Source organism: Xenopus laevis, chromosome 5S (genome assembly GCF_017654675.1).
Source record: "Xenopus laevis strain J_2021 chromosome 5S, Xenopus_laevis_v10.1, whole genome shotgun sequence".
Lineage (NCBI taxonomy): Eukaryota > Metazoa > Chordata > Amphibia > Anura > Pipidae > Xenopus > Xenopus laevis.
The window spans coordinates 105,947,037-105,972,818 of record NC_054380.1 but is presented as its reverse complement, the minus strand read 5'-3'; the positions used below and the strand labels follow the sequence as shown (position 1 = coordinate 105,972,818).

Genomic DNA, 25,782 nt, shown 5'->3' with positions numbered 1-25,782 from the left:
CTCCACAATAAATGCAGTCAATGTGTTGATTTTTCATTAGCTGAAGTTACCCACAGGACTATTTGTATGCACTAACTTCATTTTGGGGCCTCTAAATGCCAGCTACTTTGGTAAACCTATGAACAATGGGCACCAAACTGTTTGGAGGAACCCTGGCAATCATATTTAGGGTGCTTTTTCTTGGTACATGGTGATACATGGGTGATATGGTGCTGGGAAGTTGAAGCTTTGAGGCAATTTTCAGATATTTCACCAAAACTGACAATTTTGGGAAAGCCTTGCAACTCGGTAGTTTGGAGCAGAAAGGCATGGGTACCCATTTTAGTAGAATGTGTACCTCCAAAAATATTCGGTAGAATGTGTACTTTCCAAAAATATATGGTTTTGGGGGTAAACCTATTTTTCTGTGTTTTTACCCCACAAAAAATGCAGTCAATGTGTAGATTTTTCAGTAGCTGAAGTAAAGTCCTGGACAATTTGGATGTGCTAACTTCATATTGGGGTCAGGTACTTTGGTAAACCTATGCACAATGGGGATCAAACTGTTCAGTGGACCCCTGGCAATCATATTCAGGGTGCTTTTTCTTGGTATCTAATATAGTGTGTGATATGCGGAGCAGCAAAATAAAACCTTTTGAAGTGATTTTTCAAAATGTTGATACATTTTTATAAAAACCGATACATTCAGACAAGCTGTGATGTTTGGTAGTTAGGAGTAGAGAGACATAGTTACCCATTGTGGAATCAGCAGAATGTGTACTTTACAAAAATATATGGTTTTCTGGGGTAAACCTACTGTTTAAGGATTTTGTGGCCTTGGAATCTAAAGTATGCAGTTTTCTGCCTTCTGCTTTCAAAATTCGGTAATCTTTTGCTGTACAGAAGTCCTAAATCTGCCTAAAACTATACATATCTGGTATTGGCACGTTCGAGAGACATGAGGCTTTCCAAATCGGTTGGATTTTTATGCGTAAAATTAAATATTTTTCTGGTATAAATGCATATATTGTGAAAAATAGACATTTTTCATTTTTTTTTTGTATTTAGCACTATAAATCTTTTTGCAGAGGTGGATATACATGAAAACTCAGATTTAGAAAGCTCAGTTTCTCCCAAAAAACAATGTATAGCTTTCCTAGGTAGACTATAGTTTTCCCCTCAGAAAATTCCCATAAAGTGAGAGAGCACAAAATGTTTCAAAAACGTATGGCATTTCGCGTGACCAAATGGTCAATTCTGCTGGCACTTAAAGGGTTAATAATAATATTTATATACACAATTGCTGTTCTTTAATATAGAATAGCTCTTGTTTTGTAAAAAAAAAAAATAGAAACTTACAAATGATTGGCAATTGTATATCATTTATAATATATATATTTAATTTTTACATGGGGCTAGACATACTGTCAATTTCCCAGGTGCCCCCAGTCATGTGACTTGTGCTCTGATAAACTTCAGTGACTCTTTACTGCTGCACTGCAAGTTGAGTGATATCATCCCCCTCCCTGGTAGATATAAGAGCAGTACAGCGCATGTGTGTAATGTAAGATGAGGGGGTTCCTCCTATGTTACATGTATGCACATGACGAATGGGGACACTCCCTATTTTCCACATGCTCAGTTTCTGTGTGGCATCCTGAACTGGGTGCTCTCACTACGTGTATTTTCTGGCCCAAATACAGTGCCCCCCCCCCCCATTCTTCTAGAATACAAGGTATTTTTAAGATGCTTTATTGCCTGATGGAGAGAAGATCTCCAACGAGTGGCATACTGTTAAGTCTGACATTGTAATCAGCCCTTACAATCCTAACAGCTTTCTGAAGTGCCTGCACCCACAGCCACTGCATCAGGACTGGCAAACAAAATTGATTATGGTGCCAGGACATTTAAGTTTGCACTTTGGTGCTGAAATCTACTCTCTGTGCCTCCACCTGGGCCAACGCAGGAGTGTAACTTCTGGTGTGTCTTTATCCTTTAGGCTAGGGCCACATGGGAAAACACAAAATATGGGAGTTACAAAGTTATGGTTACAAAGTTGATAAGCCACCCTACCACGTCAAGGTAAACCCTGTAGGTGGTCCCTAACTTGTTTACCTCTGGTCACAGTATAAAAAGTCTTGTACCTCCCTGCATAGTAGCATTACTTGTAATATGTGTCTCCTGAACCTCGGTTTCAGTCTGAGGGCTAAATCCTCCCCCACCACTAGCTATTGTGGCTTTGCCCAAACCAAAAAAAAGCATAGGGCCACCATTAGTTTAAAGGGGTGGGTATGGGGTGATACAAACCACATGAAGCTTAGCCTGCAGCTTCTGGCTACATTGCTCGCTTCATTGGAGTGCACCCACAGCCCCCCTATTTTGTATTTTGATAGGGCCACATGGGGCCAAAATTGGCTTGTTGAAATACACTGGCTGATTTCAGCCCCTACTGCAGGCAGAATCCTCCTGTTTTTTCCATGTTCAGCAATGTTGGCATGAACAGACTTCAGCAGATTCCGGCTCAAAAATCATAGTCTCTCAGTTGTTGCGTCTCAGTCAGTTCAATGTTTCTGAATGCGGAAAAGAGAGGAGGCTACTGCCTGTGGTAGCGGTTGAAATCATCTAGTGTATTTCAGCTACTGTAGATGATTTTGGCTCCTGTGTGGCCCTAGGCTAAACACCACCAGCCAGCACCGCAAGGGTTGGTGGTGATTCAATTAATGATACTAGCAGTGAATTTCCTTTTTTCACTGATGGTTTACTTGAAGGGCTCATTTATGAACAAAGTGGTATTGGTAAATTGCAAACGTGTTGCAGCACATAGTATGCACGTGTTGATTTGCATGTGTTTTGGCACTTTTATTTGTAAATGAGCCCTCTATAAGGTGCCTTTCTCTGTGCCCATACAAGAATTGTTTTGTCACAGGTTTAAAGGAAAACTATACCACAATGTAGGTCTCTAAAAATATATTGCATAAAACAGGTCATATGTAAAACCCTGCTTCATGCAATAAACCATATTAATAACAATTTACTTTTTTAGTTGTATGTGCCATTGGGTAATCCTAAATAGAAAATTGACATTTCAAAAAATAAGGGCTGCCCCCCAGGGATCCTATGATTCAAGGTGCGCACAAACAAACCATACTTGTTAGGTCACCTGATCCAATTAACAGAGTTCTGTCTTTTGCTTCCATACTTCTTCCTGAGTATTTCTGGTCAGGTGATCTCTGAGGCAGCACAGAGACCATCACAAAATGGCGGCTCAAGGGAAATTGTTGTATTTACCTAACTATATAGACCAGTTTGGTAAGATTCTTTAATATGCCACTTCATTTGAAATCTGTTGCTTACATGCTCATTTTGGGGGCATAGTTTTTCTTTAAGAAATATGTATTGTTTCTAAGGAGCTAACATATTCTGCAGTTTAGATACACAGTTGATATATACCCAATTGTGTGTATATTAATGTATTATAAATGTTGCATACCTTGTAAGGTGTATAGTGTATATCCATGTAGCAAAAACCGTGCCTCAACAGTAATTTACTTTCCTTTTTACAGCAATCTATCAGTTTTTTTTCACCTTGCAGTTAATACCTCCCATGTTCCATTGCCATTATAATCCCCTCTTATAGGATTTTAGAAAAGAACCATAAAACGATGTGCCTGCATGGATATTCAATTTTAAAACACAATATGGTATTGTGTCCCTAACAGCATAACACAAATGTGTGTAAAGATCTCATATACTGATTGGTTAATGGTCTTTTAGAATTTGATGATGCAGTTTCTTTTAGATCTTTGTCATTCAATAAATATTTAGAGCCTTATTTATCAAAATCCGAATATTTCAATTAAAAAAGACAGACCAAACTAGAATCCACAATTTGACCTTATTTATTATTAAATAAGCACACATTAATCAGTTAGAGAAAAAAAATCGTATTGAACGTTTTGGGGTTTTTTTTATGATTTTTCCCAAATTGTCCAAAATAGTCCGATTTTCAGGCTAATTCCAGCGCAGACCACAGAAAGTTCAAAATAGGATAGGGACTAGAGTCCTGTGTGGAACCAATTTCTAAGACCCGAACCCGCAGCCTGTGACCCAAACCTCAACCTGAATATTTACCCACTTTGATGTGCTACCGGACCCGCAACCTGCCAACCTCCATCAAACAGGAAGTAATGGTTCTACAAACCGGAAGTGACGTCATCAAAATTGGGTTGGGATAGAAACAACTTTTGTAAAACTTTAAAAGAAGTAAAACATAGACAATATTACATAAGATAAGAAATTTAGATCCCGCGGCTATACCCGCACCTGAATATCCTCCCCCATTCCACAAGGTGCCCACTTTTTTTTGCGGGTCCCAGACCCACTGCAGGGCTCTTAATAGGGACCTCTCCCATTGATTTATATGTGACCTCAGCAGGTCTGAGGATTTTTGGTTTCGGACATCCTCCTCTCCATCCTCTGGGTTTAATACATCCCGAAAAATTCAAGGTTTCTTTTTCCACCAAAAATTTGGATTTCATAGTAAAAACAACTTGAATTTTTCGAGTTTTTGGCATCCGGACTTTGATAAATAACCCCCTATGTAATAGACTATAAGGGTCGAGAATTTTTTAATTTATGTCTCATCAATCCTCTTGAATCAAGACTTAATTTGGGTTCCTCAAGAGAAAAGTTTGACACCCAGCTTTTGGGCATATCGATTAAGAACTGTCCATTCGGCAAGTCCTATGCAAGTGACCTGCCTGTAGGAAGGCGTTAATCTCAGAGTTGCGTCAGTCATTTGAATCGGTAATCCTGCCATGCTTCCAGGATACCTAGGAATACCTGAACAATAGCTCCATCTGCTGGAGTTAACAATGTAATTGTGTATGATATATTGATGTATTCTTTTATATATAATTTATATCACAGTATATCTATAGGTTTGTAGCTATGGATGAATTCACCTGCATGTTTAGTCTGCTGTATTTGTACATATTGTACACCGGAAGTGCCAGATTTTTAGCAAAGGGCACGGAGCAGGTAAAAAACAAACTAATCCTGTATGTAATGCAGGGCAGGTTTGTCTGTGTCTGCTTTGTTCAGGTTCTTATTCATGCAGCTTACATGCAGTATTTACATTCATGCAGCTTACATGCAGTATTTACATTCATGCAGCTTAGTTACCATCAAGTACAAGCACATTATTTATTAAAAGGAGAATCCTGGGTTTTTTTTTTTTTTTGGTTTTTTTTTTTACATAAAATGGACTCTATGGGAGATGGCCTACCTGGTGCAACATTTATTACATTACTGTTCTTAAGGGAATGGTTATCAAAATTTAAAGAGGATTTATTTTTTTCTCAACAATCGCCGCTTAAAAAAAAAAATGTATCCGAGTGAGTCTTAATTCCTGTTTTGAAATGGTTTTCTTGTTTGTTTGTTTGTTGGGATTGTATTGCCCTTATGCATTTAACCCCCTGAATTAGCTACTTCCAGTAGTATTACACCAAGGAGCCTATTTATCTTACTGCAGAAAACGACTAATACCAAAGTAAAAAGAGTTTATTTGTAGCATTCTACTTTCATTTCAGTAGAACCAGAGGCTAGCCCAAATGATTAAAATCTGTTTCAGGCTGTTATTTTACATTTATTTAATGTCTGCATTAGAGCAGTGTTCTCCTGGTATCTGCCAGACCCAGATCTATTCATCAGACTTCTGGATGGTAGAATTCCATTTATAACTCCAGAGGATACATTTCAACTTCCAATGACCGTTGCCTTTACACCAGTTTTTCCAAAAATTGGCATTGCACACAGGAATGTTAGATTTGTTTGTCTCAATCACCCATAAAAACCACACGCTCCCTTCAAATAGTTCCTATGCTGACGTTGCTTCCAGAGAAAGTGTGGACATGTATGTAGTGTCCATATTCTTTTGGCAATATAGCAGTCCTTGTTATAATTTGAATTTCTTCCAAGATATACAAACCTGCACTATTCTTTGATATGCAATGCAAGTACCGGTATAGTATCATTATCTACAATGCGTCACAACTGGGGGTTTCCATACAAGATTTCTCGCTGTAATTTGGAGTGCCAATCCTTAAAGGGCACCTGTAAACTAAAAATGGGCATTCATGCTAACAGAGGCCACACTTCGGACAGGGGGGGTTGATAATAGTTTTGTTTTATTGGAAAAGCCCCCTGTTAAAAGAGCACTAACCTCAAAAAATGAAAGTGTTTAAAAGTAATAGAAATATAATGCAGTGTTTGTAAAACTGTTGTATTTGCTTCAGGAACACTACTATTGTTTATTAGTTAGTTTGTTTATTAGTTTGTTTGTTAAACAAGCTGAGAATAGGTTCAGGTTACATAGTAGATAACATTATGTTCTACAGAGCTTATCTGTTATCCACTATTTAAAGGACAAGGAAAGGCAAAAAAATAAAATTCCATTTTTACTTTCTTTAATGAAAAAGTAACCTATTTCCAATATACTTTAATTAAATGTGTACCGTTTTTATAAGAAACCTGACTGTATGCAGTGAAATTCTCCCTTCATTTACTGCTGTGGATAGGAATTGTCAGACAGTCCCTAACTGCTCAGCAGGGAAACAATCATACTTATGAACAGCAGGGGGAGCCCACGCTTTCCAGCCGTGCAGAACTCAAGCATCTTTGTTTGTTTCCCTGTAGAGTAGTCGGCGACTGTGTAGAGATTTGTATTGGATTTTATTTTTGCCTTTACATCCCCTTTACTGTTTCCAACTCCAACTGCAGGGACAAAGATCATGGAGCCAGATTTAAACAGATAAACTGGGATTTAATTTGGTAGCCACTAGTTATGGAGAGTTGGAGAAAGTTTGTATTAAAGGACATGTAAACCCTTACCATGTCTTTAGGTTGGGCACATATTCCCCACACAAAATGCATCATTGTCTCTGTATTGGGTCATAGTATCAGTATCCCCTCCGTTAGCCTGCACTGTAGTGTTTTCCTGAATGCACAATGTGCTTCAACCAGGCGGCCATTTTCTATCGGCTACATCAGGGGTCCTCAACCTATTTTTTACTCGCGAGCCACATTTAAATGTAAAAAGAGTTGGAGAGCAACTCAAGCATGAAAAAGTCCATGGGGATGTCAAATAAGGGCTATGATTGGCTATTTAGTAGCCTCTATATGCACTGGTAGCCTAGAGGAAGTTCTGTTTGGCAGTAATCCAGTTTTGTTTTGCAACTAAAATTTGCCTCCAAGCCAGGAATTCAAAAATAAGCACCTGCTTTGAGGCAACTGGGAGCAACATCCAAGGGGTTGGTGAGCAACATGTTGCTCGCGAGCTACTGGTTGGGGACCACTGAGCTACATCATCATTTATATTTGCATATCCAGCCACACCTGATGACCTTGCTCAGAAGTTTTTTCTGGTAATGTAACTTTATTAGCAAGTGTAATCCTGATCACTCCTACATGTAATCCCACTCACTCATTCATAATCCCAATCACTCATATGCGTAATCCCACTGCTGTACATATAATCCCGCTCACTCATACATGTATGAGTGGGATTATGCATATGAGTGGTATTATGCATATGAGTGAGCGGGATTATGCCCGATTGAGCGGGATCATACAGCCTTACTGTTAATCTTTTAACAACCAGAGTGGCAGTTATCTAAAGATTTCAAAGAGGCCGTTCACTGATTAAATTTTTATGGGGGGGTTTACATGTCCTTTAAACAATACAAAAACTATAAAATCCACATTAGATTACATGACAACACAGGACCCAGTGCAGTCTGTATATTCTGATTATTAATCAGCCTTGCTGTATCTGCTTCTGGCAGATATTATTTGACTTGTGCTCTTTTGATCATTTATGACGATCCCTAAGCAGCCCAGACCACACTGAGTATGTGCACAGTCTTGTCTTGCAAAGATGTTTAACACAAAGTTACAAGATGACAGCCCCCTGTGGCCAACTTTAAAAGCATAAATCATTTGTTTGATTAGTCTTGTGGTGCAGTAAGTTTATGTTTAGTATACCAAATACAACATTTCTAGCTTTATTCTATTTTAGACTTTACATGCCCTTTAAGGGCAGAGACACACACTGCTATTTTCACCCAGCGAATAATCGCTTCTTCTTCTGGCGACTAATCCCCCCCCGAACTGCCTTCCCACCGGCTAGAATGTAAATCGCCGTCAGGATGGCAATTGGTGCGCTTTGTTTTCCGAAGTTGCCTCACAAGGAAACTTCGGAAAGCCGAAGCAACCAGAGTCGCAGCCCGCCGGTGATATAGATTCTAGCCGGCGGGAAGGCTTTTCGGGGAGATTAGTCGCCGAACGAAAAAAAAAAATGCTGCAACTGTACTTGAGCACTATTTCATCTGGAGTCTGGGCTCTGTTAGCCGGTACTGCATTGCCCTTTGGAGCTTTCTGATAATGGCTTTTTGTGAGCGATGCGTTACAAAAAAAAGACAGTTTCCAATTTTTTTTTTTAAAACACACTATGGTGAATTGATCCAATTAACTTAATTAGTGTTGGATGACTAAGCTGTTCTGTAGAAGTTGTTGAGATGGTTGACCAACCCTGTTCTCCCTGCCTCTGGTGCTTTCAGTTGATCAAACACCAGGTTATACCACGCCCATTGTTGGGACAGATATAAAGCTCTGCTGCTTCTTGTGACACACTCATGTGTTGCACAATTCTGCATAGTTCTGTCGGAGATAAAGGGGAAGTTGGTAGCCCTTTCTTTGCAATCTTTTTCTTAGGAATTTGTGGGAAGAGAAATGGCGTGCAGGAGGTCTTACCTTGGTTTGAGTCGCTCTTATCCACGCAGTGGGACAATATATTGGTGAGTTTTCTAGCTGCAGGGTAGAATACAAAGGTTGTTTATTAAATAATCTCTTTATAAAGTGCCATTAATTGGTATATTGGTTGTCTGAGTATTGTTGATGTGATTTACCATCATCCAGGCAATAAGTAGAAGCTGAGGTTGACATCTGCTGAACATTTTATGCTATGTTTCAATCATATGCTTGGGTATTGCATTATGTTTTAAAACAAGCATTTCTTTTATCAAGATAAATAAATGAGTATGAACACTGTACAAGTATGGGACTTGTTTTCCAGATTGCTTGGGACCTGGGGTTTTCCGGATAACGGGTTTTTCCATAATTTGGATTTTCATACCTTAAATCGACTAGAAAATCATGTAAACAAAAAACCATTAAGCTGATTTTGCTTCCAATAAGGATTAATTATTTATTAGTTTGGATCAAGTACAAGGCACTGTTTTATTATCACAGAGAAAAAGGAAGTAATTTAAAAAAAAATTGGACTATTTAATTATCTATGGTAGGCGGCCATTCCGTAATTTGGAGCTTTCTGGATAATGGGTTGCCGGACAACAGATCCCATACCTGTATTATCTTTGCAAGTTTGAGTATCACACTTATTATAACATGCTATTGTGAAGAATTGCCATGTAATTTTGTCTCTGAACGAAACCCCTAGTTTATATGCAAAGAAGAGTGTAGTGCATTTGTAACTTTTCTACCCATTATATACATATACACATCTTAATTGGCTGAGAGGCTCAGGTGCAGTTATATAAAATGCTAGTGTTACCAGAGTTAATTCTTGACTTACTAGTGCCACAACTCTAGCAATGATACTAACACAACAAATGTATACAATGTCATAATCTTTGCTGAAATGTCCAGGAAAAAATTCCTGGAAGAACTGAAAATTAGGATAACATTTTTACTCTACTCTGAAAAAATTGAAAAGGTGCAAAGGGAACTAAAAATCAAATTTGTGAATGTGTTAAAAAAAAAAAAAAAAAAAAAAAAAAATAAGGAATGAGCGGTGCAGATAATATCTAAAGGGGACTGTTCTCTATTTACAAGTCTGGTTTATTTTCAGTTTGTTCTTCCTTAATTGCGAGTAAAGTGAGAGGCATAGTTTGTGTGCAGAGGACATTCTTTCTCCACCCATTTGTATCCTATATATGTGCGGGAGCTTGCACTTTGTTTTCTTAATTAGAGGAAGGCAATTAAAGCTTAGAAAGTATTTGCTAGTTTTATTGCAATGTCGTCATGTGAGGCCAGTAGGTGTGATTTACCTGGTTTCTCTGACTGCACAACAGGTATTTGATAAGTCCCTTTGTTAACAAAGGATAAGCAAGACTTTCTGGACTAAAGGTGGCCATAAAAAAAAGCACTTCCATTGTACTTAAACATGTTTTAACTTAGCCTTTGAGTGCTCCCACAGCCCCCCTTTTTTGTATATTGAAGGTGGCCATACACACAGAGATCCGCTTGTTTGGTGATTTTGCAAAATGAACTGATCTCTCCCAGATATGCCGACCTTGAGGTAGAATCCTGCAGCGGGTCCGGTACCCGCGGGTTACCTGCAAAAACATCTGCTACCCTGCGGGATTCGTGTGCTGGTATAGATGCAGGTCAGGTTGTGGGTCTCATCTAAATTTCTTACGTTATATTGACTATATTTTACTCCTTTTAAATTTTTACAAGACTTTTTTTCTATCTCCGCCCACTTTTGATGATGTCAGTTTTGGTTTGCAGCAACATCACTTCCTGTTTAATGGTAGTCAGCAGGTTGCGGATCTGGTTGTGGATAAGGCAGTTGCGGGTCAGGTAGTGGATCAAAGTGGGTAACTATGCAGGTTGCGGTTCGGGTCGCGGGTCCATGTCTTATAAATTGGTTCCGCGCAGGACTCTACCTTGAGGTGGACCATATCGAGCTGATCCGATTGTGGTCCCTAGGGCCCAACAATTGGATGATAATGAAAGGAATACGGGCGGTAAGATTGTGGGAGTGCATCAACGAATAGATGCGGTCTGCAATCTGACCCGATTTTTACTCCTGCCCAGTCGACATTTGGCCGACTCTTGGGCAGATATCGATCAGGAAGCCCGTCGGAGGGCCCCACACAGGGGCCAATAAGATGCCAACTGGGACTGTCGGCAGCTATAATTGGCCCGTTTATGGCCACCTTGAGTAACATATGTCTATTTGTTTCAATGAACTTGTATAAAACAAATAAAAAGCAAAACAATTGTCCTCCTTTCTGTTCAGCTTGAAGCAGAGTCAGTGTAATTGATCATTGACCCAGAAGCCAAACTTCATCATGTGCTAAGCTAAACCTTTAGAGTCGGAGAATCCCTCTAGTATGGCAACAAATAATGCTCATTATGCAAAAATGTAGAGACACCAGTAGTAAAAAGGATTTCATATATTTTATTGCAGCGTATTATAGTGCCAGGGTTCTGGATTGAATTCTAACCAGAGTATATTCTTCCTCTGATTGTGTGTTCTCTGGGTACTCTGCTTTCTTCACACACTCCAAAAATATACAGACAGATTGATTGGCTCCTGATGTAACCAACCCTGCTGTGTGATAGGGAACTTAGAATGTAAGCTTCACTGGGGCAGGGATTAAGAGTGCTTCATGTTGTATTGATCTCCCTATCAAGGATGAACTTTTATTAGATTTACATCATTTTAGATTTGAGCCTTGTAAATTAAATTGGCAAAAAGTTGTTTCATGTGATTTTTTTTTTTAATATAACTCAAAAGCAGTGCCTGTGCTAACGATACTGATTAAAACACATAATGAACAGCTCCACGTCTAAAAAGACAAACTTAGCAACAATCACCCAGCAACAACAAAATCTGTGGTTTTTGTATGATCATTGCTCACATGAGCCATAAGCTCATGTATCTGATTCTTACAGGTGACTGTCAGACCTCACTACCAAAACGCTTTAGTTTTAGAGGCACATTTGTCAAAGGTTGAATTTGGAATTCATGTGAGTCTATTTTAAACTTTCAAACTCCCATGAACTCGAAATTTGACCAATCTAAATTTATTATTACAAGAACAATTTTCAACTCTGTTGAATAGGATCGATTTTAGTTTTTGAAACTCGATTCTTTTTTTTTTTTTTCTCCGAAAAAAAAACTGTCAGGAAGGCTGCTAAAAACTCAGAATTGATCCCTGGACATCTCCCATTGACTTTAAACAGCAATTCGGCAGGTTTTAGGTGGCGAATGGTCAAATTTGAGTTCTTAAAGGGCCAGAGTATGATTGATCTCGAAATTTGGATTTTTTCAAAAACTGTAATTGAATTTGGATAATTCCCTAGTCTAATTTGCCAGTTTTGACCATAAAAAACTGGAAAATTCAAATTTTCAGTTCGACCCTTTATAAATCTGCCCCTTAGAGTATTTGCACCAAGTCTGCCTGTCACTGTTGCTTGTGTATCCAAAACCGTGCCAAAGCCTCAGCACAGATTACTAGATTAGAACTGGGCGTGCTTGTATATAGTACTATTACTTTTATTCTCACAAACAGATCTGTGGTAGAACATTAAACCTGTGAGCTGTTCTGTTAGCGTAGGCATTGTATGCCCTTTCTATATATAAACTCATTTGAATGCTCTGCTTAACAAATACATTTTTTTTCTTATAAATGTCTTTTCAGGTGTGTAATTCTTTTTTTATTCTCTCTTTTTGCAGTTCATCAAGTGCAAATGTAGTAGCCATCGACAACAAAATTGAACAGGCAATGGTAAGTACTGACAATACAGATAATTGGAACCCAATGTGGTAGCTTTAAAAACAGTACAAAAATCTTATTTAACAAAAGCTATTTAGGTGCCCTTAATGTATAATGGTGATCCCCAACCAGTGGCTCATGAGCGACATGTTGCTCCCCAAACCCTCAATGGCCTCAGAGTAAGTGCTTATTTTTAAGTGAAAAAAGTTAAAAAAAAAAAAAACACCTGATCTGAAGCCTCTCCAATTTGCCTCAGAGGGGGAAAAATTTCCTTCCTGACTCCAAAATGACAATCTGACTAGTCCCTGGATCAACTTGTACTATGAGCTATTTCCCATAACCCTGTATTCCCTCACTTGTTAAAAAGCCATCCAACCAATTCTTAAAGCTATCTAATGTATCTGCCTGTACAACTGATTCAGGGAGAGAATTCCACATCTTCACAGCTCTCCCTGTAAAAAACACCTTCCGAATATTTAGGCGGAAACTCTTTTCTTCTAATCGGAATGGGTGACCTTGTGTCAGCTGGAAAGACCTACTGGTAAATAAAGCATTAGAGAGATTATTATATGATCCCCTTATATATTTATACATAGTTATCATATCACTGCCATACAGAGCCTCCTTGTGTCACAGCCCTTATTTGGTACCCCCTGGAACTTTTTTGAAAGTTTGGGGACCCCTGATCGAGACTTTATTCTAGGGGAGCGTGAAGTCTATATGCCTCACTATTATTGGAAGTGAACCTTACATTTTGAGACACTGACCAGATTAATAGAACCCAAAACATTGATATTGCTTGATGTTTCAGAGTGAAGAAAGTATTACTGTTTCTTGATATATATATCTTTCAGAAAGTGATAAGTAGGCTCCTGAACCCACTGGGAAAAGGACAGTAATAAATTAGGAGGCAAGCCAACAGCCCAAGCAAAAAAAAAAAAAAAAGCAAAACTCTGTATTGGAATGTATAAAATTGATGAAACCTGGCAAATAAATGTACATCACCTGCAGTGTATATCATAAGGTTTCTTATTCTCCCTGTAGAATAGTAAAATCACACTGACCATTCCATTTTGGCATAAAGGCTAAGGCAAAGTATTTAAAGAACTTGGTCATGTTCAGCCAAGTGCAATATGCATTATGAATTGGTGGGACCACTAATTGAGGGTATTGCTGGTTACACCTTGTCAAAACACCTTGTGGTTCAGTGAGAAAATAGTAACTGTTTTGCAAGACTATACATATAATAACTAATCATTTTTATCTAAACATATATCTACTGTAAATGAAGTACAAGATAAAATAAAAATCATTTGCAGAGTATGAGCAGCGGAGTTAATGGATGCCACCTTCCGGATCTCCGGTCTTCTTCTGTAAGTGAGCTCTGTATTTGTTCATTCGCAGTTGGAGCAGATTTCCGGTTCATGGCAACTGCGCATGCAATGAAAGTGATGGAAAGGGAAGGAAGAAGACCGGGGATCAGGAAGATGGCGCCCATGAGCTCCATTGTGCTTATGCTGCACCGATATTTGAGCAAACTCTTAGGGGCAATTTCAGGGGGTAACTATGCGGGGGGAAGCAAGGAGGGGGGGCTACCTAGGGTAGTTGGTAGAGGATTTTCTTATTGGGGGGTTTAGTTCTCCTTTAAACGATCATGGGTACTTAGCTGAAGTGCATGGGATGTAAGGCCTTTAAAAAAATATATGGTTTTGTTGGCCCTGAAATGTGTTTTGATTTATAGCTGAACTGTATAATCTTGAGTGCATGTGTAGGCCTTGTAGGAAAGTAGCCAAACATTTATTGAGTCTTTCACATTTCCTCCAGTTTCTGTAGGATCTGTGTAGAAGCCTTCATATACAGGCCAATGCTACATTAATATCCTAATAAGAAATGTTTATTTTTAATAGAACTTAGAGAAATTTTACTTGAGATTTATGCCAGAAGTGCTGCCCCCGTATCATTTCATTGTATAACAAATGTCAATTCTTTCTGCCAGTGTTTTTGAAGACTTTGTATGACCCTTAAGCTTATCTTCTAAGCAGCAGCTCAGAGCACACTGAGAATTTGTAGCTCCATTTAATAAAGACTCCTTTTTGGTATGAACACATTCATTTAGGCGGATTATTTAAAAATATCTGAGCTTCGAAAAATACAGATTTAAAGATGATAATGATGCTCATGAGATCCGTCCCGACCCCCTTCCCTTTATGCTCACATTGTCATGCAACCTAACTCTCCCCTTGTTCCATTGTGAAGTAGTGGATTATGGGACTTAAGTACCTCCACTTTTAATAGTGGGTAATGCACAGTCCCAGAATCCTTTACAATGGAACAAGGTCATGAAACAAAGAGGAGTTGGGAAATGGTCCTTGAGAGCAGACACAGACTTCAAAGGGAGTATTTTTTTTCCTTTAAAAGGTGACCTAGCCAGATTGAAAGGTGATGAAAGGTGCTGTAGGCAATTTGGGAAGACATTGTACATTATTTGTATAGGGCTGCTGATCCTCTGGGCTGGTAAAGGAAATCCAGGATATAAAATCGATCTTGTATAGCTTTATTCTATTTTTAGATATAGTTCTTTAAACTTTGAGTATAAATCAGAAGACAGAAACCAGCTTTATTTCCCATATTGGGTTCTAGTTTGTCAGGAAAACATAACCAGGTTCTACATAAGGTTATCCTTCTGTAACATTTACAAGATGTTAATTAATAAAGTGCATACTTTTCCTTCTTGAAATCCTGGTTTTATAGAATTAAGACTAAACTTCAAGAAAAGTGTTTCAATTAAGGTGGAATCTTGTCCATTGTTTTCATTCTCTTAGTTTTGTGATCCTGGATGTCTGTAAAATTATTATTAGTCCTAATAATACTATATGGGATCCGTTATCCAGAAACCCGTTATCCAGAAAACTCTGAATTACAGAATGGCCGTCTCCATTTTATCCAAATAATACAAATTTTTAAAAATGATTTCCTTTTCCTTTATAATAATCCTTTCTCATAATAAAACAGTACCTTGTACTTGATACACACTAAGATATAATTAATCCTTATTGGAAGTAAAACCAGCCTATTGGGTTTATTTAATGTTTATATGAATTTCTTGTAGACTTAAGGTATGAAGATCCAAATTAAGGAAAGCGCCGTTATATGGAAAACCTCAGGTCTCGATCATTCTGGATAACAGGTCCCATACAAGGCTAATACAATAAAACCATTCTTAAAACTGTTAATGGAATGTGTATGGGGAAACTGCAAGCACAGACATGAAGCCTGTGACAGTCTGTAGTGTTTATTTGGTCTTAGACTGTGCCAAATATATTTGGCCATACAAGAATAGATCTGTTCGTATGCAGAGGTCTCCAATAAGAGGCATCAATGACTGTCATTTGCTAATTGGGTGTATATGTTTTTTTCCTAGGACCTGGTGAAAAGCCATCTAATGTATGCAGTAAGAGAAGAAGTTGAAGTCCTCAAGGAACAAATAAAGGAATTGATAGAGAAGAACTCTACCCTTGAACGAGAAAATGCACTGTTAAAAAACCTTTCCAACAATGATCAGCTGTCTCAACTGTCAGCTCAAGCTGGACTGAGCACTTGCCAGCAACAGCCACCTCCAGTGACTACAGCTCCGATCAGTGCGCCGCCACAGAATGCAAACCCCGCGCAGCAACCGAATGTCTCTTCAGCATAAATCGTAGAGACTGCTTTCTTGCCTTGTGTTGCAGACTGAAAGCAATCTGTCCTTGTGTGCCACTGCTGTTTGTTTCACTTTAAAACCGAAAACGAGAAAAAAATGAAAGCAAGTAGCCATGCTTCATTTGTGTGTTTGGCCTTTTTCAGTATTAGACAATCATTTTTCCACTTCTAGAGAAATGAGAGGGAGGTGAAACCTGTTTCATTTTGTACCATATTATAAGTTAAGAATCTGAGTGATAATTACAGGCCTCTTATTCTCAAGAAGTGAGCCCCTGGATGGTCAGGAGACCTGCCATACTTTATGTTCTTAGCCTTTTTTGAAGGGAACGAAGCAGCATTTCATGTTAAAAATATATATATATATATATATATATATATATATATATATATATATATATATATATATATATATATATATATATATATATATATATATATATATATATATATATATATATATATATATATATATATATATATTTATTTATTTTTTGAACACTTGTCCGACCGAATGAAATTAGATGTAGACCCTCCACTGCAGGTTTGTCCTTCTACCATTGCTATAATTCAAGTAGTAATGCCTATGAAGACCCTTAAAGTGCATAAAGAGAGAACAATGCTCTTCATCCGATTTTCCATTAGAGATTTCTAGCACAAACGAAGATTGGTTTAATGAGATGTTATTTTTGCGCTTATGCCTGGCTTAATATTTCATTACTATAACATAATATATGAATCTGGGATGGGGGGGGAATAAAAAATGGTTGATGCTGGTTTGTTGTATGTAACGGCTTGGAAGCATATCCCTTAAAGTGTTAAGAATGTGAGTTAACAGTAAGATACACAAATGCACTCTTTATAAGTGAGCCTATATCATATATATTTTCTATATATATAAAAAGATGGAGGAAAGGATGGGGGGAAAGGAAGGACCTAATTTTAAAACTGTAGATTCCATACAGTGCAATTAGGCTATGTATGTTTATATAGCTAAAGTGGTATTTGAATAAAAAGAAACAACCATAAATCTGTGGCGAGACCATTGATATTGTATAAACTTTCCACTCTGTGGTCAGTAGACTTGCTTCCCTTAACTTTTGGACGTCTCATGAAAGAATATGCCAGCTGGCATTTGTGTTTAAAGGGGAACTACCGCAAAAAATGGAAATTTAATAAAAGCTTCATCATACTGAAATAAGAAACTTTCTAAATACAATCAATTAAAAATTCTATACCGTTTCTGAAATAATCACGTTTATCTTCACTATCCCTCTCTCAGCATCTGTTTCTCTTCATTCTGTTTTCATTCAGGAGTTGGGTGTCAGATGAATGATCGAATATATCTTTAAAAGGGGGCTCCTTTTGCCTAAAATGTGTATTCGAGCTCGCTCTATTAAAATCACCAGAAATCCTGTCTCTCTACATGCAGAATTTGTGCAAAAGGCAGTTATTTTGTTTGTACTGGAATCAGTTATTTGAGTGAGTTCTAATACATCTGCTAGGACAGGGATCCCCCGCGTAAGATATATTTCATCTGACACCCAACTGCTGCATGAAAACAGAATGAAGAGAAACCGATGCTGAGAGAGGAATAGTGAATATAAACTTGATTATTATTATAGGTTTTTAGATTTATAGGTATAGTTTTTTAGATTTACCTATACTAGATGTAAACTTGATTATTTCATAAGCGGTACAGAATTTTTAATTGATTGTATTTAGTTTCTTATTTCAGTATGAGGAAGCTTATATAAAATTTTCATGATAGGATAGTTCCCCTTTAAAAAATGTTGCCAGGTAAATGGTATACTAAATGCCTTCATCACGTCTGCTACACATAAAGAACATGGCAAAATACCTTCCATTTATATCAAACTAAATGTAGTCTACGTCAGATATGGCTGTAGATATATCTACAACCTTATAGATGATATTATTTATTCTTTTAAATCCGCTTGGTAGAGAGAGAGAGATTTTCCTCTGCACTCCACTGCTGGATTGGATTTGACACTGATAAATATAGCACAACTTAAGTAGTGAGAAACGCACACCAAGTCCACTTTAGCAATATCATGTTCATGTTTCAACGTTTTTACAGCTATAAACTGTATTCCAGAGACCTTGTAGTTTATATATTAGCACAATATAACAATATAATTTCCCGAAGCTGGAAAGCAACTTATATCTGTCGGGGTAAAACTCGGTATTGGCCAGGAAGTAGTATTTTTGCATGTGATTCTGTGGAGTGTCATTTAACATGAAATGCTGCATCAAACAGAACAGAAACTGGCTGAGTCGGAGCACTCAGGTGACTTGCCGGAGTAATATTACCCGTATGATCCAAACTCTGAGCCATGCTGTGTCATTACTATGTAAGCAACCTTCTTTGTATACACGGAGAGAGCCATCATATGTTAACTAGAAGTACTTTTTGCCTCTTAGTTTCATTTAATGTTTGTGTTTTATTTATTACAGGGCTGCTATTTTCATAATGTATATGAACAATGTCACAGAAAACTTTCTTTTTATTTTCCTTTTCTTAAGAAGAAGAAAAAAAAAATGTAATTATCAGTAAAGAACTGATGAGATTTTATCTGTAGGCAAAATGTTTAGGCAATAACTGAGCGAAAAAAACGTCTTGGTTTATATATATATAAATATATATCTAACACTAAGCAGTTTTACTTCTGGTATTTATTTTACAATAGTCGAGACCCAGTTTGAATGTAAATTTTGTAAAGAGTGTAAGTAAGGAACCGTTAATGCACCTGTACAGGAGAGCAACATTTGTGATTCTGAAATAAATGATAGTCTAGCTATTTTGATGAAGAAAAAAAGAAAAAGCTCATTTCTCTTTCCGGCTTTAAGAGAGGAAAAAAAAAATTGCAATGATTCCTATGCTTTTTAGACAATTTATGTGAGTTCTTTTTTTAGGGTGGGATTACAAAAACTGTGAAATTGTTCAACCTACTTTGTAACCAAAGAAGCAAAGCTGTGTAATTTTATTTTTTATTTTGTAATGCACATTCTTTGTATTTTTATTTAGTGTTCTCTCATTCACTTTTTTTTTTTTTTTTCTGTTTAGCATGATCTGCATGACCTATAATCTCTGAACCACTTTCTTACCTCATGTTTTGTCCAGCACTCTTATTGTAATATGTAATCTGTGAACTTCATCAAATAAACAGAGCAAACAGCTGGTGTCGGTGGAGATGCACTAGTGTAGCCTACACTAGCACACAAACAGAAGAAAAACAAACCAACAAATGAAGTGAGCCATCCTTTGTTCATTTAAAATGGTGTTATGAATTTCGTATACATAAAGACAAGTTTTGTTACATTGCGGATTTTAATGTATTTAATAAATGCCACATGCGGATTAATGACAGTGTATAAGGCGTATTTAAATATTAAAAAAAAAAAAAATACCAATGTACATTTCATAAAACCATCGCAGGAGTATCCTTTTTGTGTAATTTTAACAACTTTGTGTTGATATTATTGTAAAGATCTATTTTTAACACATTTTTCCCCCTGAAATTAAATGATAGTTTTGCTGAAATACATGGCTCTAGAATATTATGGAACATTTTTAATGAGTTTGGATCTGCTGTAATATAGTTTTTTTCTAAACAATAAGCCAAAACTCACCATATTAGCATGTGCCTAATCTAATTTTTGAATGGGCACAAAGCCCAAGATTTGATTACTTAAAGGAAAACTATACCTCCAGAACAATGTAGGTCTCTATAAAACGATATTGCATAAAACAGCTCATATATAAAACCCTGCTTCATGTAAATAAACAATTTTCATAATCATATATACTTTTTAGTAGTATGTGCCATTGGGTAATCATAAATAGAAAATTGCCATTTTAAAAAATAAGGGCCGTCCCCTGGGATCATATGATTCACTGTGCACACAAATAAACCAACAAACTATACTTGTTAGGTCACATGAGCCAATTAACAGACAGTTGTGTCTTTTGCTTCCACACTTCTTCCTGTTACAGTTAGAGCTGCAGTATTTCTGGTCAGGTGATCTCTGAGACAGCACACAGACCATCACAAAATGGGGGATCAAGGCAAGAGATGTAAAAGGGCAATTTACTTAAGTATATATTCCAGTTTGGTAAGATTCTTTAATATGCCACTTAAATTGATCTATAGTAATTTATCTGTTGCTCAAGTATTCATTTTGGGGGTATAGTTTTTCTTTAAGGTTGAACTGTAGAAGATAGTGTTGAACAGACCGTTTAATGTAAGACCAGTATTAAGGATTGTGTTAGGGTATTTTTTAATGTAATTGAATGTAGGTTAAGTTTGTACAATTATTAATCGCCACCTGGAATCTTGAGATTCAGCCTGGAAGAGTATCGGAAGACTATTTTAGGGCTAAGAAAGGCAATGATACGGCAATACAGAGAATACTTTTTTTCTACCAGCTGAAAAACTCAGTTGGAGAAAATTCAGATCCTGCCTGAAGCCACCCAGTATGTGTAGTCACAGGCATGGCTGTCACCAACGAGTCTTACATTTGAGAACCGCTCTTTGGCTCCTTTTAGCCATTCTCACCCTAACCAATATGGTTCTGTTGCTTTACTGCTTTCCAAGTCCTACACCTTCAGAAGCCATGTTCCAGTATCTTGCGCGGATAAGATCTAACAAAATAAAAACAGGCTGTCTTCAAGTTTGGATATATTCAAAGTGACAGGAGGATCCTATTCATGCCTGTTATTTCATTGGGCAGCTACAGCGGTTTCCCTCAAGTGGGGAAAGAGTGTGTGCCCTTTCTTTAGCTAGCTATGCCCCCAAAATGAATACGTAAGCAACAGATAGTTTATAGCATACTAAGTGGCATATTAAAGAATCTTACCAAACTGGAATATATAAGTAAATATTGCCCTTTTACATATTTAAAATGATATTCTCTGTGCTGCCTCAGAGATCACCTGGCCAGAAATAATGCAGCTCTTAACTGTAACAGGTAGAAGTGTGGGGGCAAAAGACAGAATTTATAATTTGCCTCTTAATTTCATTTTCTTAATTGGATCATGTGACCTAACATTTGTTTTGTTTGTGTGCACCGTGAATCACTGGATCCCAGGGGGCGGGCCTTCATTCTTAAAATGGCAATTTTCTGTTTACAACATACAATTAAGAAAGTATATTATGTGAATGGATTATTTACATGAATCGGCAATCTATTCCCAAATTGTTTGGGGGTATAGTTTTCCTTTAAATTATTTACCAAAGGACCAACGGACCTGAGAAATCACAACCAGAGTTACAGTTGGGGTTACAAGTGGTTTAAAACGGTATACATTTTTGCGTTAATGCAACATAAGTTGTGACCAGAGCAATTCAATATTTTATGTACCAGGACTATATGGTCTACATTCAATTCGCCTGAATTGCAAGCAGTGGCTGGAAGTGTGGCTTCCCACAACAGTTAAGCTGACCATACATTTAAAGATGCTCTTGCCTGGCAAGGCTGTCAAACCACCATATTTTTGGCCATATTGGGCTGCTCCCCAGGCCAATGATCATACTGCGGGCCATCAGGATGCCGTCAAGTATAAACCACAGTAACTTCCCAAGGCAGCTCTCATCTGCCTAAAAGTGGCTATACGCCGGCCAATAAAAGCTGCTGACAGAAGATGTCGGCAGTTTATTGGCCTGTGTATGGGCCCTCCAAAGGACTTCACCAATCGATGTCTGCCTATAAATTAGACAACTATCAAAAAATACCTTTGAAATGAAGACCGTATCAACCATCTCAAGGTGCACATATCGGGGAGAGATCCGCTCGTTTGGTAACCCTGCCAAACAAGCAGATCATGTTATCCATGTAAATGAAAATCATTAATCTATTTCCTTGTGATTTGCTCGAGACTTCACTTCAACAATCTAATCACCAGTGCAAATTAGCCCTTAAGCTACTTTAGTCAGCTGCTTCATACAAGAGTAAATGGGCCGGATGTGAAAACCACTTAATTTAGACACTGTTGCTTTCCTATTTGATTCTTGCACAGGTTCCCCCTACTTTGTGGCACTGCATGCAAAGTGCAAATTACAGGGATGCAGATGAAAGGGAGTCCTCAAATGAATCCCTGCCTTAAGGCATTACAGGAGTCCCTTTGCTTGTTGTGCCTACACAATCAGCTGACTTGCCTAATACAGTATCTTGCTCTGTTTGTGATGCCTTACCCCGAGAACCCATAGATGCAATTACATGGAAAAAAATGCCACCAAACCATGCCCGTTATTTTACCAACATGGACACTAATTAGAGTCCTCATTGGGAAAACCCATCACCTGCTAATATGCTGGATTTCTAGGATAAAAACCATGGCTGTTTGCAGCTTTGAGTTTTCCCGTCTAGCACCGTGCTCTTCCACAATAAGCCTATTATTTTCTCTGATGCTGTTTATGCTCTACAGCAGTGATCCCCAACCAGTAGCTAGTGAGCAACATTTGCTCTCCAACCCTTTGGATGTTGCTCTCGGTGGCCTCAAAGCATTTGCTTATTTTTAAATTCCAGGCTTGGAGGCAAGTTTTGGTTACCGTATATAAAAACCAGGTGCACTGCCAGAGTCTCAATGTAGGTTGACAATCCACATAGGGGCTACTAAATGGCCAATCACAGCCCTTATTTGGCACCACAAGAACATTTTTAATGCTAGTGTTGCTCCCCAACTCCTTTTACTTCTGAATGTTGCTCATGGGTTTAAAAGGTTGAGGATCCCTGCTCTACAGCACATTCACAAAAATCCCCCTGATACTCTAAAATGACTATTAAAATTATAGCTATTGGGATAACCATATTTCTGCAAATCACAGTACAAAAAGCAAAATGAAATGCATTCAAGAGACTCTTGTCGGACACTTTTTTTATGCTAAAGCACAGAGGAGCTGGCATGTTTAACATTTTTGATTGGTTATCATCTAAAGCAGGGGTCCGGACATTTTTTACCTGTGAGCCACACCCAAATATAAAATGAGTTTGGGGAGCAACACAAGCATGAAAAAAACCTCCGGGGGTTGCTGGGGCTATGATTGGATATTTTGTAGCCCTGTGTGGGCTGGCAACATACAGGAGGCTCTATTTGGCTGTAAACCTGGTTTTATGAAACCAAAACTTGCCTCCAAGCCAGGAATTCAAAACTAAGCACCTGCTTTGAGGCCACTGGGAGCAACACCCAAGGGGTTGGCGAGCAACATGTTGTTCACTAGCCACTGGTTGGGGAACACTGATATAAACTATAGTCGCAACTTTGGGCGACTTTGGAAAATGAAGCGCTCCGAGTGCCATCCCGCTGGCAATTTACATTCTAGCCGGCGGGAGGCAGTTCGGTGAGATTAGTCGCCCCAAAGAGGAGGATTGTCGCTGGGCGACTAATCTCCCCGAATCTGAGCGTGTGCCCTGACCCTAATACTTTATACCAAACAAAGGGTATAGATAAAGGCCGTAACATAAGTGATACCTTGCAAAGCTAGTGCTATTGCTATCACATGATTGGCCATACACATACAGATATTGTCATACAAATGAACCCAACTGATAACCATGGCATTAAAAAATGTCTGGAACGGGTGTTTGCTCAACACATAAAAAGATTATTGAACGAAGCCTTGTATCTGACAACAGTATCTGCGTGATTAGTAAAGTTCACACCTGACTGGTGTTTTACAGTCCTGCCTGATATAACCGATGCTTGAAGTTAATGTCAGAGAAAATAGGAAAATATATAGGAGAGCCAGTATTTAGAAAAGGTGGAAACCCTAATGATAAGGCTGCTCCTAAATAATTATATGACCAGACATAATAGTTATACTTTATGTGGGCAGTTCACCCTTCCATATCTTCTCAATAAATTAGAATTGAATTAATTGGCATTGTGCTGACTAAATTGAACACCATGTAACTGCATTGGTGAATACAAAACTCACATATGGAGGCCATTTAAAGGAAAGGCAATATCACTCGGGGTGCCAAGTTGTTAGGCACCGCTCATCTTAAATACTCACCAGCCTGGGTACAATTTGTGAACACTGCACTGACATTTATTTTCCTACTCCCAGGCGTCCATTATACAAACATTACGCTGGGAGCTGGGATTCATTTATCTGATGCATATTTCTTCTATAAACCTGAAAGTTTGTTGTATGGTATTGCTGTATGGACATATTTTACCTGTAAACTGCAAATCATTATATAAAGCCCCTAAGGGGCAGATTTATCAAGGGTCGAAGTAAAAATTTGAATTTTAGAGGTTTTTTTTTTTGTGAAATTCAATTATCGATTAAAACTTGATTCGAGTTTTTATAAAACAATTTGAATTAGATTTTCGAAATTTATCATGTACTGGCCCTTTAAGAATTTGAATTCTACTATTCGCCACCTTAAACCTGCCGAGTTGCGGTTTTAGCCTATGGGGGACGTTCTGGGATCAATTTGGAGTTGTTTGCAGCCTTCCTGCAAACTCAAATCGAATTGGATTCGAATTTGATTTGAGTTTTCAGGTCAATCCTATTCATCTGATTTGCATAAATTCTAATTTTTTTTATAAATTTAGATTGGTCGGGATTTTTTTTCGAATTTCGAGACCATGTGAGTTTATGGCAGTTCTTATAAACGCCCATGAACTCGAAATTCGACCCTTGATAAATCTGCCAACTGAATACAACTCTTGCAAAATGTATGACCCATTTCAGATCATCTATTCAGTTATCCATACATGGTTCACTGCAGTCAACTGTAATCATAAATGGCCATACAAATCTGTTCATGTTAATTTATATAGCAGATCAAGAGCAGTCCTTTTTACAGTAAAATACTGAACACTACCCATTATATTTTTCTATCTGGTATAATAGATCAGAAGGAGGAAGCTTCTTCCCTTTACATATTTACAAATATTACACATATTGCTTTATTTCTGTGTTAGAATACAGCACATTGCTTCTGTAAGCAATGCCTGTTGATTTTAGTATTTACATAGAGTCAAGAGACGCTGTATTTAGGGCTGATCTTTGTACAGAGAGCACTGTGCCAGCCTTCCCCTGCCCCATCGGAATTTTTTTATTTTGTGCCACTGTAATCGTCGATTTCTATAATAATCTATCCCTCTATCTTCGAACCCAAACATAAATACTATCTTTCTAATTGTTACTTTCTAGATAGAGAAAGCAGAAAGAAAGCAGCAATTGGCAGCTTTGGGCAATGACACACAGTGCGATTTGTAGCCCGCATTTTGTTGCAACTACAAAATGTCAGAAAATACCCTGCCAATACTGGAGAAAACACTCAAATCGGGTAATTGCTAAATAATGCCTTTGCAATTTTTAGCGATTACACAGTTATGGGGGCATATTTATCAAAGGTTGAATTTCGAATTTGAAAAACTTCGAAATTCTAATTCAAAAAGACCAACCGAAATTAAGTGGAAGGTTTTTCGATCAAATTCGAATCAAAGTTTTGGTCGAAGTTGACAGTACATGATCAATTTCGA

The 25,782-nt window shown here is 37.8% G+C and overlaps 1 protein-coding gene across 2 annotated transcripts in view; it reads left to right on the top strand.

Annotated features, from left to right (window-relative positions):
* The window catches only part of tsc22d2.S (TSC22 domain family member 2 S homeolog), a 34,409-nt gene extending 17,793 nt beyond the window's left edge, over positions 1–16,616 (top strand). For both annotated transcript variants that reach the window (XM_041563978.1, NM_001091281.1), the window contains 2 exon segments: positions 12,527–12,578; positions 15,988–16,616. In XM_041563978.1, the coding sequence (XP_041419912.1) occupies positions 12,527–12,578; positions 15,988–16,260 (325 nt within the window). In that variant the 3' untranslated portion in view covers positions 16,261–16,616.
* The last annotated feature ends 9,166 nt before the right edge of the window (positions 16,617–25,782 follow it).